The 19,006-nt window shown below is 28.4% G+C and overlaps 1 protein-coding gene across 3 annotated transcripts in view; it reads left to right on the forward strand.

Moving 5' to 3' along the window:
- Positions 1 to 19,006, forward strand: part of Vps13 (vacuolar protein sorting 13C) — a 273,667-nt gene that overhangs the window by 159,138 nt on the left and 95,523 nt on the right. For all 3 annotated transcript variants that reach the window (XM_067287043.1, XM_067287044.1, XM_067287045.1), the window contains exons 47-52: positions 6,029 to 6,192; positions 6,272 to 6,386; positions 9,796 to 9,933; positions 10,389 to 10,475; positions 14,146 to 14,262; positions 14,364 to 14,465. In XM_067287043.1, coding sequence (XP_067143144.1) covers positions 6,029 to 6,192; positions 6,272 to 6,386; positions 9,796 to 9,933; positions 10,389 to 10,475; positions 14,146 to 14,262; positions 14,364 to 14,465 — 723 coding nt within the window. The remainder of the gene's footprint in view (positions 1 to 6,028; positions 6,193 to 6,271; positions 6,387 to 9,795; positions 9,934 to 10,388; positions 10,476 to 14,145; positions 14,263 to 14,363; positions 14,466 to 19,006) is intronic.

A 19,006-nucleotide genomic window follows, 5' to 3' on the forward strand; every position in this document is an offset into this window, starting at 1 on the left:
AAATATTAAAATTTTTGAATCTATGAAAATTGAGCAAAATAATAATAATTGATTTTATTTAAACATTATGGAGAATTTTTTATTTTCAAAAATTTATTGTTTAAAGAAATCTTTTAACCTAGATAATAAAACAAAAATTAGTTAATGAAATAAAGACTATTTGTAGATGCTTTTGAGATGGATGAGGATGTGCACCTGCAAGAGGAAAGTAAAAAATCTGGAGTTGGAAAAGTTTTGGAATGTTCCAGATGGTTTTAGAATTATTTCTATAGTTAAGAATTTTTGGAAAGTTCTAATACTTCCAATAATTTTCTTATTGATACTTTATGTTGAGCCTCGAGGAATGCCCTAAAATGAAGATTCTCTTTGAATTACTTTAATTCATTACTTGTAAATAAAATATATTTATAATGAAAATCAGTTGTTGTTAATTCAGTTTCATAACAACTGATTAATTTTATTGTAAAATTGAATTCCTTGCAAAAACATTATCACTTTAAAACAAGAAAGAAATGTAACAAGTATTAAAAAATTGATCTACAACTAACTTGATAAATTGAACTTCTACTGAAACATCACATTCCTCTGTTTTAAAATTTACAAATGTTATTTAATATTGAACATTGCAAAATTGTATATCCAAACAAAAACAATTGCACAAAGTAAAAAATTCTGACAATTTAGATGACAGTGATATTTTTTTTCTTAGTTTTTCTTTCATAGAGATAAGTTTGGCACTTCAGGGCAAAATGTAAGATACAATAATAAAAATTTTGTGGGTACTGCTTTGAAGTGCCAAACTTATTTCTATGAAAGAAAAACTAAGAAAGAAATTTCACTGTCATCTAAATTGTCCTAATTTTTTTACATCTCGGATGATTTGTTTAAATATCAATTATTTTTTGGTTAATGATCGTGCTATTACATCTAGACCTAAGATTTACAGTTCAGTTGGTGCTTGGCAATGCAATGGCCACTGACTGATTACCTTCAATATGCTATTAGTAAAATTCTTATAAGAAATTTTAATTTGCATACTGTATATTAGAGTTTTTGTTATTCTGGATAACATTTTGGATGAAAATCATTTGTTTTAATACAACTTTATTCTTATAAGCATGAAATTAAACCTTAAAAGTAAAATAGCTCTATGGGGAAAACCCTGTGAATTTTGACCTATTGACCCATTGATAATGAGAAAGGCTTAAGTTTAAAATTTGAGCTTTCTAGATCCAGTAGTTTTTTTTTTTCTAGGAACCTCTGCAATGCCAGATGAAGAAAAGAAGAAAATACAGCTTTTTTAGCAATTTTTGCACTTTTTGATTGTTTATATTACTGCAACCTCTACAGAAAAATTGAAATTTTTGCACACTATCTAAGAAAACAATTATCTTTCAAACGAGATATTCAGAATTACTACAGGTGTTTGGGGCAAAGAAATCAACCCCCAAAAATCAATAACACTGATTCCTGTATATAGTAGTCAATCAGTGACTTTTTCACTGGTGCAGAATCACTGCCGTGGCTCTCAATTTTTCTAATATTGGAAGGACCTATTAGAAAAAGCAGAAATTGAGAATAGTGTTTGTTGATCAATAGAATTAATTGATAAGTTTTTATTTCTAAGTCTAGACATATTATAATCTATCTAATCATAAATATATTGGATTTTAAAATTTTTTATTAAAAGTGACTTTTGACAAAACTGTTCTTGAAATAAATGATTAGGAAAAATTTTTAATTATACAAAGAAAGAGCACTTTGACTATGTGAATTTAAAATTTAGGAATCACAAAACTATAATTATTATGTTTATATTGTGATGATAAAATGAGGATACATTTTGAAAAAGTTTCTTAATAAAAAAAAAATTATACAAGATAACAAAAACCATCCACAAAAACTTTTGTATCACCAGTTGTAAAGTTTTTTTTATTAACAAATAACATTTTTGATCTTAAACAGATCTTCAGGTTCAAATGCACAAACAAATTAGATTGTGAATTAGAACATACTAGTTTAAAAAATTGGAACAACCAATAAACGAATACAATAACATAATTATATTTAAAAAATAAAATAAAACAACATAAAAACGTACTGAAATATCAGTAACGATTTTTTAATATTACGAAAATTAAAATAAAATAATTATTTAAATTAAATATAATGCGCAATTTATAATTTTTGTTTATCATCACTTGGTGGGGGTAATTATTTTTCACATAAATATTGCCATGCTTTAGATAGAGGTTGTTCTTTAAAGTTGATAATACATGATAACAATAATAATACACAAACACCTAATTACTTGCTGAGCTTGCTGATTCCTTTATTTTCTAACGTTTTCAACCTAATTTTTATAGGTTATCTTCAGGAAAAAATTTATTACATTTCCAAATTCAAATATAAAGCTTTCGAATGCTCGCGACACTTAAAACTTTTCGAATCTTTACAAATTTTAACAGTGTAAATAATAACGGATTAAACATTAAACCAACTACAAACACATTAAAATCATTACTAATCAACAAACATAAAATAAATAAATAAATATTGTATCAAAAGTAGATTAAACTAGTTAAAGCTGCCATGTCCTTTCTACGGGTTTTTTAATCCCATTTCTTTTTCTATTATGTATTTCCATGCCGTTGGAAGATTATTTGCGTCTTTTGCATTTAAACATTTGTTTTCCACCTTACTCTTATATATTTCTACTTTTTCCATCCCTAACGCAATCGTAGGTGAATGGACTGCCTTTACTATTCTCGCTTCATCCCATTTTACGTTCGCTCCTTCCTCTTGTCCCATGATCGCCAAAATGGTGTTATTGTGCCCTTTTTTTACATCATATTTGTGTTCTTTTATACGTGTTGCCAAATTACGTCTAGTTACTCCAATATATTCTTTTGTTACCGCTAATTGCTCGTTTTCAAATGGAATCTTATAAACCCCCGCCTTATCCTGCATTCTCATTGCGTCCTTATCATTTCTAAGTAATCTGTATATGCTTGGTGCTCTTTTATAAATCATTTTTGTGCCTTTATATCTACATAACTCTTCTATCACTCCTTCCATTTTTCTGTCGTATGTGAACTTGCTGATCCGATCCTCTCTATTAAATCCTCTGTGTCTATGCTGTTTGTAACTCTTAATTAACCCTCCTATTACGTTCTCTTTATAACCTAACTGTTTCGCCACTTTTTTAATTCTGTCAATCTCCTTAATTTGATCTCGTACATCTGTGCAATATACGTACGCCCTTTTAATAAGCGCTTTAAACGCTGCCATCTTATATTTGAACGGATCATTAGACCACGCCGGTATATATAGGGGCGCAAGCGTTGGTTTTAAATATACTGAAGTTTGTATATCTCCCCTTCTAAATTTTATATTTATGTCCAGAAAATGGAGCTGCGTACGGCTTTTTTGTTCCATTTTTAGCTGTAACCCATGCGGATTGTCATTCATAGCAATTAAAAAATCTCCAATCTTTCGTTCATCTTTCCAAATTATCAATACGTCATCCACATATCTTTTGTACATTACAATGTACTCCTCAAATGATCTTAGGATATCTTTTTCTAGTTGACGTACTACTAACTCGCATAGGAGTCCCGACATGGGACTTCCCATCGGGACACCTTTCTTTTGCTTGTATGTCACCCCATCAAATCCAAAAAATGATTGATAGCACATCAAATCCGCAAGTCCATTCAAGTCCTCAACATGCGCCGCCAACCCTGGATTATGCTCTATCAAAAATTCAGTAAGGGCATTGAAGCATGATGTTAGATTCACGGACGGGTACATGCTTTCATAATCCATTACCGTCCCCACCTCATCGTTCATTAAAGCCAACTCCTGCAACTCCTTTACTACCTTATTCGGATCATTCGCTACATACATATTTTCCACCATCTCCTCATATATGTACTTTTTTAATCTCTTCTCCAGTATAAAGGTTGGTGCATTGCATTTTTCAACTACCGGCCGAATCTCCTTGCCCTCCTTATGTGTTTTCGCGAACGCAAATATTCGTGGCATTCGGGGGTTAGGATTATGCGATCTTTTTAAGAATGGCAGGTACGTTGAGAGTGGTGTTCTTTCAAGCCGCTTAACCTTGTTGTTCGTTGCCGTTACAATCTTTTCATCCACAATATCACATTCCGTCTTCCTAATATAATCCTTGATGGCTTCATTATACCTTTCTCTTTTCATAATTACCATTTGTTTAGTCTTATCCGCTTTTGTTAACACTAGCTGCTCTCTTGCCATCCATTCCTTTGTAAACTTCATATTTAATCTTTCTTTTCCCTTCATTTTTAGTTCCTCTTTCTTTTTTCTAAATGCCATTTTCCATCTGAAATAATCTCTTTCAACCTCGTTAAGGCCGGTCATCCCTCTTTCCAGTTCAGCTATTGCAGTTTCCCATTCGCTTTTGTCACCAGGAACATAATTGGGCCCATTCTTTAACACCTTCTCTACCTCTTTTGGTACCTCAATCTGGTCCCATAGGATGTATGGCTTTATATCTCGTATTTGCCCTTTGGGAGCCTGTTTCTTTATAATCCATGCCATCTTTCTGCAATATTTCCTTTCCAAGGTATTTTCAACCCTTTCTGTAAGCTTTACTGTTCTACCGTTGATCTCTTTTAACCATTCTGGATTTCTTTGGTATATTGTGTTTTCCAAATCAATGCACTCATTTAAAATTCCATATTTTTTGTTCTTCATAAGTCTGATTGACCTACGTAAACATGCCTCCTGAAACCTCTTTCTTAACGTGTGGCATTCTAACGGTACTCTAATTCTGTGTATGGACATCGGAAATACCTTTTTATCCGCACATTCCTTAAGAAACCTCAATTTGCAGCCAGTCTTAACTAGTTTCAACGCAACCTTTCTGTATAACTTATACATGTTGGCCGGTGCCGCCATTGAAACAATCCTTACTTCTTCAGCAGATTTACCAATAATAATACACAAACACCTAATTACTTGCTGAGCTTGCTGATTCCTTTATTTTCTAACGTTTTCAACCTAATTTTTATAGGTTATCTTCAGGAAAAAATTTATTACATTTCCAAATTCGAATATAAAGCTTTCGAATGCTCGCGACACTTAAAACTTTTCGAATCTTTACAAATTTTAACGGTTTAAATAATAACAGATTAAACATTAAACCAACTACAAACACATTAAAATCATTACTAATCAACAAACATAAAATAAATAAATAAATAAATATTGTATCAAAAGTAGATTAAACTAGTTAAAGCTGCCATGTCCTTTCTACGGGTTTTCATGGAAATACATAATAGAAAAAGAAATGGGATTAAAAAACCCGTAGAAAGGACATGGCAGCTTTAACTAGTTTAATCTACTTTTGATACAATATTTATTTATTTATTTATTTATTTTATGTTTGTTGATTAGTAATGATTTTAATGTGTTTGTAGTTGGTTTAATGTTTAATCCGTTATTATTTAAACCGTTAAAATTTGTAAAGATTCGAAAAGTTTTAAGTGTCGCGAGCATTCGAAAGCTTTATATTCGAATTTGGAAATGTAATAAATTTTTTCCTGAAGATAACCTATAAAAATTAGGTTGAAAACGTTAGAAAATAAAGGAATCAGCAAGCTCAGCAAGTAATTAGGTGTTTGTGTATTATTATTGGTAAATCTGCTGAGGAAGTAAGGATTGTACATGATAACATTTAAATTATATTAAGTTATTTATTGTGTATTTATAAGAGATTAGAAGTTCTACCAAATTAATTCAGCTATAATTACTAGAAAAAATTATTATTAATTTTATTTAACGCTATGTTTTTACAACTAATTTTTTAAATAAGTGTAATAGACAAAAATGTAATTGATTCCATAAATGCTTATTTTTTTTAAACAACTGTTTATATAAATATTCTTCATTAAAACTGATTTAGAAATGAATGTTACTATTGTGCTAATTAATATACAAAACATTAAATGTGTAAAATAATAATACTAAATTTTAATTTTTTTAGATTATCAATTATTTTTCAATTCCAATGGAAGTTTACTATATGTTATCATCTGGAAATGAAGTTCAGCGATGTGGCTTAGTTGAACCACAAAAAGTTCTACATCTTCCTCTTCATTCAGTCTATACGCCAACTAGGGAATTATTTTTTAAACCAGCTGAACAAGAGTTAGTTTTGTGAATATTTAATATATAGGTTTTATGATATTAAAAATTTTCTTATATATATAATTTATTTGCAATCAAGTTTTTCTGTATCAACACAACCATTTATGTGGAAAGAAATACCAGAAGATATTGAAGGTACAGCATTATTATTGTGTTCAGATAAAAATGAAGGAGGACAACCATTTTTTATTGAGGTAAAATTAAGTTTTTATATTCACTTGTAATACATATAATAATTAATATATTATACCCATTTTATATATATATATATATATATATATATATATGTATGTATGTATGTATTTAACTTGTATATTGATTGAAAATTAATCTTATTGTGTGATTTTAATAATAAAACATAGTAATAATTGTTGACAGTTAACTATTTCATGTGGATAACCCAGTAACATACCCCACAGAAAATTGCTACAATGGAAATAAAACTTTACATAACTTTTTTCACAGTATATCTAGTATCAATGTCACAACAGTCTTTGAAAACCAGACATTTACCAGTGTGCAGCTTGAAAACTGCATCTCATTAACATGTTTTTGAATTTCACTTCATTATAGATGAAATGTAATTCAAAATCATAGACAAGTGAAAAAAAAAACAAGAATACTGAGAACGAACTTCACGTCTTGAAGATACAATAACAACACAGGGCTGTCACTTGGTTCCTTTTTAAAGAAAGTCTCTAAAAGTTACCTTTATTGTGCAAAAGTCTTTTTTTGTACTCTACAGTTTTACTTAATGTCTTTCTTATGTATTTCAAATATGATTATTCAATACATTTTTCTATCTAAATTCAATTTATGTACACTGAAACCTCAATATAACATATGTATTTATATACATGTATACAGATGATTATATTGATTTTTAATACAATTCAGAATGTTGTTGATTATTGCAACTCTTGACTGATCAGCTTAATCCTTTTTTTTTTTTAATTACTTTGTAGATAACCAATTTCTTATTGATAAAAATATTATGTAAAATAAAACAATAATGATTAATTTATATCTTTTATGTCCTTATTTTATACCATTTTTTATATAAATGTCTACTAGGACAGATCTTATTAATAGGACTTATTTACTGGTGTTTGGTTTCTGCAATTGAGGAAAACTTATTCAGATAAAACAAACAATTTTTATTGTTCACCTGGTATTTCACCTGAAACGATGAAAGTAAGAGGGAGGTCCTCCTTGGGGACACTGTTGAAATACCACTACTTTCATTGTTTCAGTTGAAATACCAGGTGAACAATAAAGATTGTGTTTTATCTGAATAAGTTTTCCTCAATTGCAAAAACCAAACACCAGCACAATAAGTCCTATTAGTAAGGTCTGTCCTAGTAGATGTTTATGTAACAAAACAATAATGAGTTCATAGTATAATTTATTTTTCAAATGACTTTTTTACATGTTTTTTTACAGGTTCATATGGATATTTGTTTCTAAAAGGGGGACCATTGTGACAGCCCTGATTGTGTAATAGCAGGGACTTTCACAAAAATCCATTTATTGATAAGGATTTGCTCAAAAGTGTCTGCTATCTTTAATTAAAAAAATGATTTATATTTTTTTTTCTAAAAACAAAACATACTTGAAATCACTGACTTCCTATAAATATTCAAGTGATATATTTACACCTTGTATATTATTGTGTGAATGGTCATTGCTTTTACTGAAAATGAAGTCCTTTCAAATGCAGTAAGAATTGACCACTGTTTGGCTCAATTTGGCTGAAGTTACTAATATTTGTTTTTAGGTTTACAAACTGAAAAATGGTTGTTGGTAACTTGATTTCTCTGTTTTTGCCAGTGATTTGAACTAAGCTTAAAATTAAGATACTGAAATTAGTTTCTATTTAATTTTTTTGAAGTTAATTTTAACATTTATTATTATATTATGTAATACATTGATATTATTTGATGAACAAAATAGAAATGAAGCAATCTAATAAAAAACAAAAAATTTTTGTTGTTTGGTATCCAACTCATTCAAAAAAATTTTTTTTCTTTTCTTATATGGTGAAAACCTGGTAAATTGTAGTTGTCATGCCATTTAATAGGATGCTAAAATTGTTTTATTTTGCAACTAAAAAATGTTACATAAAGATTTACTTTACTATTAACTATTATCTCGTATGTTGTTAAGTAATAGATTATGCACATCAAAAATGCATGTACATGTGCAAATTATTTCAGCAAAACAATGTATAAATGCATCATTTGATTTATCTGTAGGACATATATACTACTAATTAAAAAAAAATACAAAATAGATAACTTAGCTACATAAATGTTGCTGTATGAAAGGAGTTTTCATTAACTTAGACAACTTAAGGGTAAAATACATTCATTTTTAAATGAAGACTACTTGATTAAAGTACAAAGTATGACAGTTTAATTCCTGAAATGCATCTTTAAAAAATATACATATGAAACTGTACACCAGTAGCAACTGTCAAAGTACTCTCCTTGTGCATCCCTATACTAACTTAAATGGCATTCCCATTTCTGGAAGCAGGCCTGGAACTCATTTTCTGGAATACTGTTGAGCAGTTGTCTCACATTCTGTTGGGTATCAATTATATTAGAAAATCTTCATTATTTCAGCACAGCTTTTAATTTTGAAAATAACCAGAAATCAAAAGAAGCTGTCAGGTGAATAGGCAGGATGATCTAATTGGGTAGTTGCTTTTTTAACCAGAAAATGTCTCTGAGTGCACTATGACTTGGCATGATGAATGATCCACTTGTCAGGCTATAGTCCAGTTTTTTTTTTTTTTGAACAGAATCTTGTAATCTCTGCAGTACTTCTAAATAGCAATGTTTGTTGACTGTTTGTTCCTGTTCAATAAATTGCTGGTGGACTATTCCCTTGTGATTGAAAAAAACATACCAACATGGTCTTAAACTGTGAGCATGACATGCATGCCTTTTTAGAGGGCAGTGAACTCTGGGATTTCCATTGCATGCTTTGACATTTCATTTCTGGGTCATACTATAATGTTTCAGTAGCATATTTGCTGATTTTCACACAATATTTAATATTAAAACATTGTTCTAAATTTCAATCACCCATTTTTATCCAAAGAGTACACACAGATTACTATTACCTTCCCTAATAGATAATTAACAGCTAGCTTTATCAGCTTGAAATTTATGCATGTATTAGTTCAAACACAAATGCGCATGTCATTTTGATATAATTATGTCATGGGTGACACTACATGGCTATTCCAGGAATTAAATTGTCACACCTTATAAGTTTAAAATTATGAAGTAAAATTAGTCTTAATGAAAGAGGCATTTTTCAGAGTACTTATTATATCAGATTAATTATATTACTTGAATTTAAACATTTTAAACTCTTCACATATCTAGTTTCTCAGTTAATACTACTTTCTTGCTATTATTTCTTACCCTTATTATAGGTGCTATTTCTATGCTCAAATATATAAATAAAATTAAAATAAACCTTTTAATTTTATTTATATATTTGAGTTGTTATATATTTATATAATAACTTTTTAATTTTATCTTTCATTAAACATTAAAAAGTAATATTTTACTTAATATAATTAATTAGGTATCCAGAAAAATAAATCGCATTTTCTTTGAAGATAGTCATAAAAAAACAATGGTCAGTGTTTCGTATAGCATCAGTTTACATCCAACTGCGTTACTGAAGAATCTTTTACCTTATTCGATAAGCTACTGCTTGCAGGTTAGTTTCAAATAGTATTTTTAATGTAACTTACATCAATGTTATAATTTATAAATAACTACAATGTGATATGAATGAAGATTTTAAAATCTTCATTCATGTCTCACCGAAATTGAATATTAATCTATATCAGATGTTGTCAATCTTTTCCTTAAGTTGTTATTAATATTTCATTAATACTAGACACCAAAGAATAATGCATTCATTAATTAGTTGTTTTACAATTAAAGAATTTTAAAAGTAAATTATTTAAAATTTATTTAAAAATATATTGAAAGTAGCCGGTTTTGTATATTCTAACTTTGAAATTGTATTATACTAGTTAACAATACAATGTATGATTAATGTAAGATAAAATACTCGTTTTGAATGCCAGGTATATCAAAAGTTTCTTGAGATTAGATATATTATTAAAATTTGATACAAATTATTATTAACTATTATAATTCTTTTAGGATGTAAAAGATTTTAGAACTTTAGAACCTGGAGAAAGTACCGAACTTTGGACAGCTGAAATTGGAAAAGCTGTAATTGAAATAAAAGTAAGTTTTTCTGTAAAAATTTAATATATTTAAATGTCACATTAATTTTAGTTAATGTTCTAATTTAGAAATTTAATATTAAAGTTGAAGTTATAAGTTATAAACCATATTTTGATATTTATATTGTAATTTAGTATATACTACATTTCCTTGATTCATAATCTCAGGATTCAAATAAATCCTACTCTCTGAATAATAAACTCCAGGAAATAGATGTGATATTAAAAATACTGTGTTTACTCGTGTATAAGACAATCTCGCATATAGGATGAGGTGTGGCTTTAAAGATCAAAATAAAGAAAATTAGACTTATTAATACAATTCTAATTTTATTTCATTTAACTACAAATAAAATACAAAGGCTATTTTTTAAATAAGGTCCGCTTTTTAATAAGAAGAAAAATACTGTAAATATCAGTAAAGTATATTTTTTTCCATATTCTACATACTTTTATCTACTTTTCTACATAATTTCTATTTTGTTTAAACATTTGTCATACCGCTCTACAATTTTTTGAATTCAGACTTCAAAGAAATCTGCCGCCTGTGAAGAAGCCCAATCCATGACTGCAGTTTTCACTTCTTCTTCATCGTTGAACCGTTGACCACCAAGGAACTTCTTCAAGTATCGAAACAAGTGAAAATCACTGGGTGCAAGGTCTGGACTGTGTGGATGATCGTATCGAGTCAAAACGATAAAGCACTGTCCAATCTTTTTGTTTTGTGATCATTAGAAAGCAGTCTTGGAACCCACCGAGAACACAATTTTCGATAATTCAGTTTCTCCGAAACAATGTATACAAAACTGATCTTGAAATCTGTGGAAATTCAATTGATAACGTTGAAATCGTGTATCGTCGGTCCTCTCAAATTTTGTTATCCACATCACAAACCAAATCTTCAGAAATCAGAGAAGGTCGACCAGGGCGTGGCTCATCATGCACATTAACTCGCCCATCCTCAAACATTCTTACTGATTTTCGAACTTTACTGTCACTCATAGCATTATCACCGTAAACTTCACAAATCTGATGGTGAATTTCCACTGCTGCCAAGTTTCTTGCATTCAAGAATCGAATAACAGATCGTATCTCACAGTTGGCGGGAGACTGAATTTTCTTAAACATTTTAAACTTCTACAGCTCAGCATACAGACAGACGATATGGCTGCAAATGGCGTCAAAACGTGCGCCAAGCTTGCTCGGAGTAGAAGCACATGCATACTGTCGTGATTGTGCATTATTCTAACTTTCATTCACAAACAGGCCTTATTTAAAAAATAGCTCTCGTATTATCAAATGCACATAAATGCACACACTGTCCCACAAACATTACTGGCTTTTTAAACTTTAAGGAAAATCTTGTAAAATCGACAACATAATTTGTTCATGTAAAGCTGGACAATCAGGAATCTTTTTTGCCAATTCTTAAAGGTGAATTCACTCTGTTGATTACACTTATGAGTTTCTCCGAATTCTCTCTCAATTCAAAAGCTTTGCTCTTCCTATTGCTATTCATCTTTACTCCTGACAATACACAAGAATGATTCAAATGACGCAGATAAAATACTTTTGTTTTTAAACCTCAGAGGGTGAGCATCTGGTAAAAATTGCAAATACACTGTTCACAAAAATTATTGCAAAAACCCAAAGAATTTTTTGCTCGCATGTATAGTGCAACCTATGTTTTTGAAGCAGTGAAAAATGAATAAAAACCTTGTTTTATATGCGAGTAAATATGGTAAATCTCAGGTTGAAAAGCATGGGAAACATGTTTAAAGTATTTCATTGTATAGTGCAATGTAGTTCAGTGTGTCAGGTAAGAAATTTAACTAAAATTCTATCTCTTCAAATTGTCTAGAAGTGGACAGTGCTTTCTATTTCAAGGTTCACGAAAACATTTTTTGGAATGAAATTATAAATATTGTCAAATATTGAGTATGGGAAAAGTTGCCATCAAGTTCATAAGTCAAGAGCTTATCAGCAAAAACTCTAATTGGAAAGAGACATTGAGTTTGAATCAGAAAATAGTAGTTAAGATCTTGATTCCTATAAGGACATCAAAGGAGACACAAATGACAATTTAATAACTGAATTGGAATAACTATGAAAACAGTAATTATTTCAAATGTAGCTATAATCCATAAATACAGTAAATAAATGGTATTGATAGTGTGGAAAATATATGTTTAATTAAGGTATTTCCTTTAATTTTTATCTACTTGTATTCTGTTGCAAGGAAATAAAACTCTGGCTTTTAAAAATATTGAGTTTTCAAATACCTTCTTTGAGTTTAATTGAGGAAATATTATATTAGTGAATCTCACTTCCACAAGATTCCTCACTATTGCAATTACAATTATTTTTTATTTTTTAGATTGCCATAGGACTAAAAATGGTTTCTGTTGGTCACTATCAGTTTATTAAAATTGTAAAATCAGTAATATGTGAATTATATTTACAAAAATTAAGTAAAAATTCTTTGAACCATATTTTATATTATAACAGGTAGTTATCATTTGTCTACAGATTATTCCATTGTTGACTACAAGAGGTTAGCTTTAGGAATGAATTTATCAACGTTAAAAATGTTTGCTTTTATTTATTTATTTTTAATTTTGTTTTGTGTTTTATGTAAAGTCTAAAAAATTTAGTTAACTCATTATTTAATTACTTTAAAACTTCAGTTTATTTCATAAATATTTTGGGAAAATATTTCTCCTGTCCAAGAAAAGTCCCTGGGCAGTCATTGAATAATATAAAATGTGTAGGTATATAAGTTTATTTCATTTTTTCCAAATAAAATAAAATTTTTATTCCATAATAACTCTTTATTTTAAAAAAAAATTAAGCAAAAATTAATGTGTTTTCATATGTCAAAAAATAAAGCAGAAAATTCTGGAAGAAAAATTAGAACCAGAATGGAACTCAAAATCTACTCTGGATCAGTTCTCCAGATAATAGCCTGAAAAATAATTCAGCAGTTTATGTTTAAATATGGATAACAATGTGATTTTAGTTTTTGTAAGTGTAAATGTTTGAAACTTCTTTGCAAGACCATGAACATAATTCTATAAGTATGTAAATTCCAAAAAATGTCAGTGCTTTTTTTATTTGTACATTTAAAACTTAATTAAATTTAATATAAATCAATTTTGTAGAAAGAATATTTAAAAATATTTACATAAAAGAATGGAATATATGTGAATGAAAACACATACAGATATACTTAAACCAGTACAAGGAATAAAATTATTTGCTGATATTGATTGCTTAACATTGTTCTGTTTGATATTGGTTATGATATACCTGAAGATGATTATTAGAAACAGATGAAAACATTTGTATCAGTAAATAATTTTATTTTTTATACTGGTTTTGGATAAATTTGTGTGCTTTCATTCCATACAATTAGTTTTTTAAGAAGTAAATGTGTGTGTGAATTTTTTCAAATATAAAAGTTTTATTTAATTGAAAATACTGATTATATTTGAATAAAATATTTTCATTGTATAAAAAAAATAAAAATTTTATTTATTTATTTTTTATACAATGTAAATATTTTTATTCAAATATAATCAGTAAGTGTATTTTAAACTTACAAATTTAGATTTTATAGTTAGTTAATATATATATATATATATATATATAATTAATTTTTTTATTGTTAGATTTCTAATTACTTGGATCATGAATGGATTTGCTCAAAAAAATTAGAAACTTCATCAAATGAGTTATCTGTTTGGACTTTTGAGGCATCAGTGAACACAGATAAGAAATTAGTTTTGGTAATGTATTTTGTATGATTAAAATGATTGGATTTATTTATCGTTAATAATAATGAAACAATAGAGTAGCATAAGAACTGATTAAAAAAATTTTCTTTCAGGACCTTGGCATGCGTATTGTAAAAAATAAGGGTTCTTTAGAATTTTCTTTATATTGTCCATTTTGGATGGTGAATAAAACAGGTCTAAATTTAAAATACAGGGTAAGTATAATTTTTTAATTGTAAAGTAAGTATTGAACACTTTTATTATTGTTGTTTAAAAATTAAATGTTCTCAGAAGCAAATATAATGAATTATAGATATTACAAATTTTTTAATCAGATAATTATTAGATTGTTGAAATTTGACAGATACATGATAGAAGAATGTAACTGTACTGTAACAATGAGCTAATCTTTCATCTGTAAAGAGCTTTTTTTTCATTTCTTGTTCTTCAGTTCATGAAAATTGTTATCTTTGAAATTGTTATGCCAAAAATTGTTTTCCGAAGTTTTGGAAGTGAAAGTAAATTTGTTATCTAAGAATGGATTTAGTTTTAAAGGGGCTTATTTATAAAAATATCCAGTAAATGATATTTCTGAGAAATTTAAATTTAACAAATGCTAATAAAAGGAAATAAAACATTTAAATACAAAATAAACTGAAAATATTAGGATTATTTAGCCTTCTCATATTTTGATTTGTTTGATTCATCTCTAATAATCAAGTGGACAGGGAAATGGTCAGATAAGTCGTGATCTAATACTTTAAATTCTTCACAGTAGTCTAGTATGGCTTCAGAGCATATTAAATATGTAATCAATTACCGATGCTCCTCTTGATGACATGAAGGTATGCCTACCGGGATAGTCTTCTTTTGTACGTCCATTAAGAATGTATAAATCATAAATCAAAATATCATCAATAAATCATATTATAATCATATTGATTATTGATATCAATATTGATTATAAATCATAAATCAAAATATGAGAAGGCAAGAATTAAAGAGAAAGTGCAGATTGCGAGAGACAGATTCAAATTAAGAAAGTTTGAAACTGAAATAGAAGGAAAAATTAAGTCAATTGAAAAAATTGAGACTAAGGAACTATATGATACTTTAATAAAAAATTTTAATGATTATAAGATAGAACCAAATTATCATAAGAATAGACATTTAGATAAAATAAAATCCAAATCTAAGCAAGACTGGTTCGATATGGAATGCTACAGAGCAAAGAGACAAAAGGAACCTAAATTAGCATCTTTTCGTAGGGTTAGAACAAGAGATCAATTAATTGAATATATAAATTCAAAGAAGAGTTAAACAAATCTTATTAAAGCTAAGAAAACAAAATACTTTAATTTAATCAATCAAAAACTATTGGCTGATAAAAGCAACAAATTTTTCTGGCTGACTGTGAAAAAATACCAATTGAGGAAAGGTAACGAAAAACAAGACCCTATTGGATTTGATAAATGGATCAATTTTTTTTTGGAAAAAGACAGTTAACACACAAATATTCACCCAGATCTAGAACAGACAGGTTTGAACAGAGGAGAGGATAATAAACATGCCAATTCAGGCCTCAGAAATAATAAAAACTATTAAGAAATTAAAAGAAACCACGGCCACAGGTCCTGATTCAATTCCCATTTGTTTATTAAAAAGACTACCACCTGAAGCAATCGACTTAATAGCGCTTAGCTTTAATCACACGTACGAAAATAATATAACCCAGATTCGTGGCGTTCAGCATACTTCAGAATGATATATAAAAAAGGAGACAGCTCAGACCCAAGCAACTACAGACCCATTGCAATACTATCATCTTTAAGGAAGGTTTTTACAGCTATCCTCGCAAAAAGATTTAATCAATGGCTAGAAGAAACACAGTTGACATCCGATACCCAATTTGCCTTCTCTAAAAACGGTGGTACAGAAATAGCCATTTTTATATTGATTTCAATTATTCAAGAATACAGTTATCTAGGAAAAGGCATAAAGTTTGTGGCTTTTTTAGATCTGGAGAAGGCTTTTGACTCAGTTTTAATAGAATTAATGTGTGAAAAACTAAAAAAATATAGAGCAGATATCTTTTTCATAAATGCTATAAAATTTTTATTTGGTCATTATCATGTTACTATTAAATCTGGCAAAACTGTCTTCCCCTTTGATATTTTTGGGGGTCTTTTACAAGGTGACTCATTATCGCCATTATTGTTTAACTTTTTCATATTTGATATAAACAAACAATTTGATAAAGCAGAGGACGGAATAAGGATTGGAAATTGTATAATTCACTGAATACAATATGCAGATGATATTGTTTTACTTTCGAATACAAAAATTGGTCTCCAGAGAAAAATTACTTTAATGCAGAAGTACTTTACACAACTTGAACTGAAAATTAACCCAAGCAAGACCTATATTCAGATTTTCAGAAGAGGAGGAAGACTGGCGAAACAAGACCATAATTTTTACCTTTTAAATGAGATATTGAAGCTAACAGTGGAGACCTCTTACTTGGGACTTAACATAACATCAACACTATCCTTCAAAGCCCACGTTAAAAATATGTGGAATAAAGCTAATAAACTAATCAATAACCTTATGTATCTATTGGTCAAAATAAAAACTAATTCAATTCAAAAACAAATGCAACTTTTTTCGGCAATAGTGATGAACTCAATATGTTATGCTTTTCCGATATGGGGAATTGATTGGATAACTCGTTTCGAAATAATACAATTACAATATATAAGGAAAATATATGGGTTAGACAGAGCAGTCCGTGGATATGCCATACGTCATGACACAAACCGACTACAATTGGAGCCCTATTTGGTATTAAGAATACAAAAATTTTATAAAAGACTGATTACTAGTGAAAACCCTTGGATTTATACCATATTAAATAATCTGAAAAGTTTAACAGAAACAAAGAAAAATTATGTTAACAATTGGTTCACTAAATTTAGTCAAATGTTGGCTAAATACGAAATTTCTCCACTTTATTTGGAAACACAGAAGAAGACTGTCAATTTGGTAACTCTACATTAATAGAAAATTTGTTTAACAACTCTATCCATCAAGAAATAGTTAAATTACAGAGTTCGAAATTTCATCCCTGGTATATGGAGAACTTAAATTTTCCTTTTTCAAACGAATATATTAATTTTCACCTACCGTTTATGATAAAAAAATTTTATATGCAGCTCCGACTAAACAGTTTTTATATATTAGTGGATCAGAATTATATAAAGATTAGAAACGAAACATGCAAATTATGTCAAGAGCAAATTTCGATTTTCCATATAATATGTTCATGCAGAGGCTGTACAGAGATTAGGGAAAAATATGGTATTTCCACTCTATCCGAGAGTAAATCAATTAACGAATTCTATAAAAAGTTGTTTCAAATGAGCCCAACTATAATGACAAGATTGTACAATTTTTTCATTAAATATGTTAAACTGTCTGAGAAGGCCTGCAACAAATCTGGTAACGAGATATAAACAAAATTATTTTTTTATAATTCAAGATATATACTATTATTAATGTAAAATTATCAAATGTTTAAATTATGTTCTCCCTTGTAACGGGATCATTCCATATTACGGAAATAAATATTATTATTGTTATTATTATTATTATTATTAGAACAAATAGAGCCATTTTAGACAAGTGAGCGAGGTTCTACCAACCCCAATCTCACAGTAGCAATCATTTTTTACCACAGTGGCAATTGACGCATATTATGACGACATTGTCATATTAAATATATGTAAACGAATTTAAAATATTTATTAACCACCCTGTAAATATAAGGCAACTTTATTATTTGTCTTATTTATTCTATTTCAATATTATCTGTTGTTTAGAAAGGTTTTTAATAGTAGTTCTTGTCAGCTATCTAAAATAATAAAGACAGTTATGTTGCTTTGGCTAATATACTTTACTGGAACAAACATTAGTGCCCATTTTTCCTCACTGTTTTAGGAAAATGAGGCCTTGATTAACTTATACAAACTTCTGATTCAAACTGGAAGCCATGTTATTTCAATTCAAAAATTTTCCTCTGAAAGATGTTAGATAGATGACTGGCACAACTTGAATGCTAAAGGAAAAGTATGATGTACTGTACAGGGGCAAGCTGCTACTAATTTGAAGGTGGAGAACACATGTTAAGTGAAAGAAATTAAAAATATGATTAAAAATTTCAGTGCAACATTGTGATGATGTCATAATAAATAAATGCTTGTTGAGTTATTACATTGTTTGTGAATTAATAAAGAAAATTTTATATTGTGAGCATTAGATCTTTACTTCTCATTATAAAACAGTTAATCTGTGATTTATCTATTTCATTCTTAAAAATCAGAATTTTTCTTTTTTCTCCTTCTAGTTTTCATTTCATTGTTTGATGCTAAATCATTGCTACTTCAATACTTCTTTGTTTCATCTCTAAATCCATGATATTCATGTGATATCTGAAAATCTTTTAAAATTAGTGAACATAAAGACTTTTTTCAAGCCTAATAGTGAAATGTGGTTTAGTATTTTTACAGATATTTTTGTTAATTTATTATGTAACTTTTTCCAGGAAGTTTAAAAATTTCAAGCACTTTATAAAATATTTAATACTTATTTTAAAAAATTCAGGAATTGAACAGTTTTAAAGTGAGCAAGTGTGAATCATTTATTATAAATTAAATTTTAAAATCATACTACATTTTGTTTTTTTTTTGTAAAATTTAAA

The sequence above is a fragment of the Centruroides vittatus genome, unplaced genomic scaffold (genome assembly GCF_030686945.1).
Source record: "Centruroides vittatus isolate TY-2023 unplaced genomic scaffold, ASM3068694v2 scaffold_435, whole genome shotgun sequence".
In the NCBI taxonomy this organism is placed as follows: Eukaryota; Metazoa; Arthropoda; class Arachnida; order Scorpiones; family Buthidae; genus Centruroides; species Centruroides vittatus.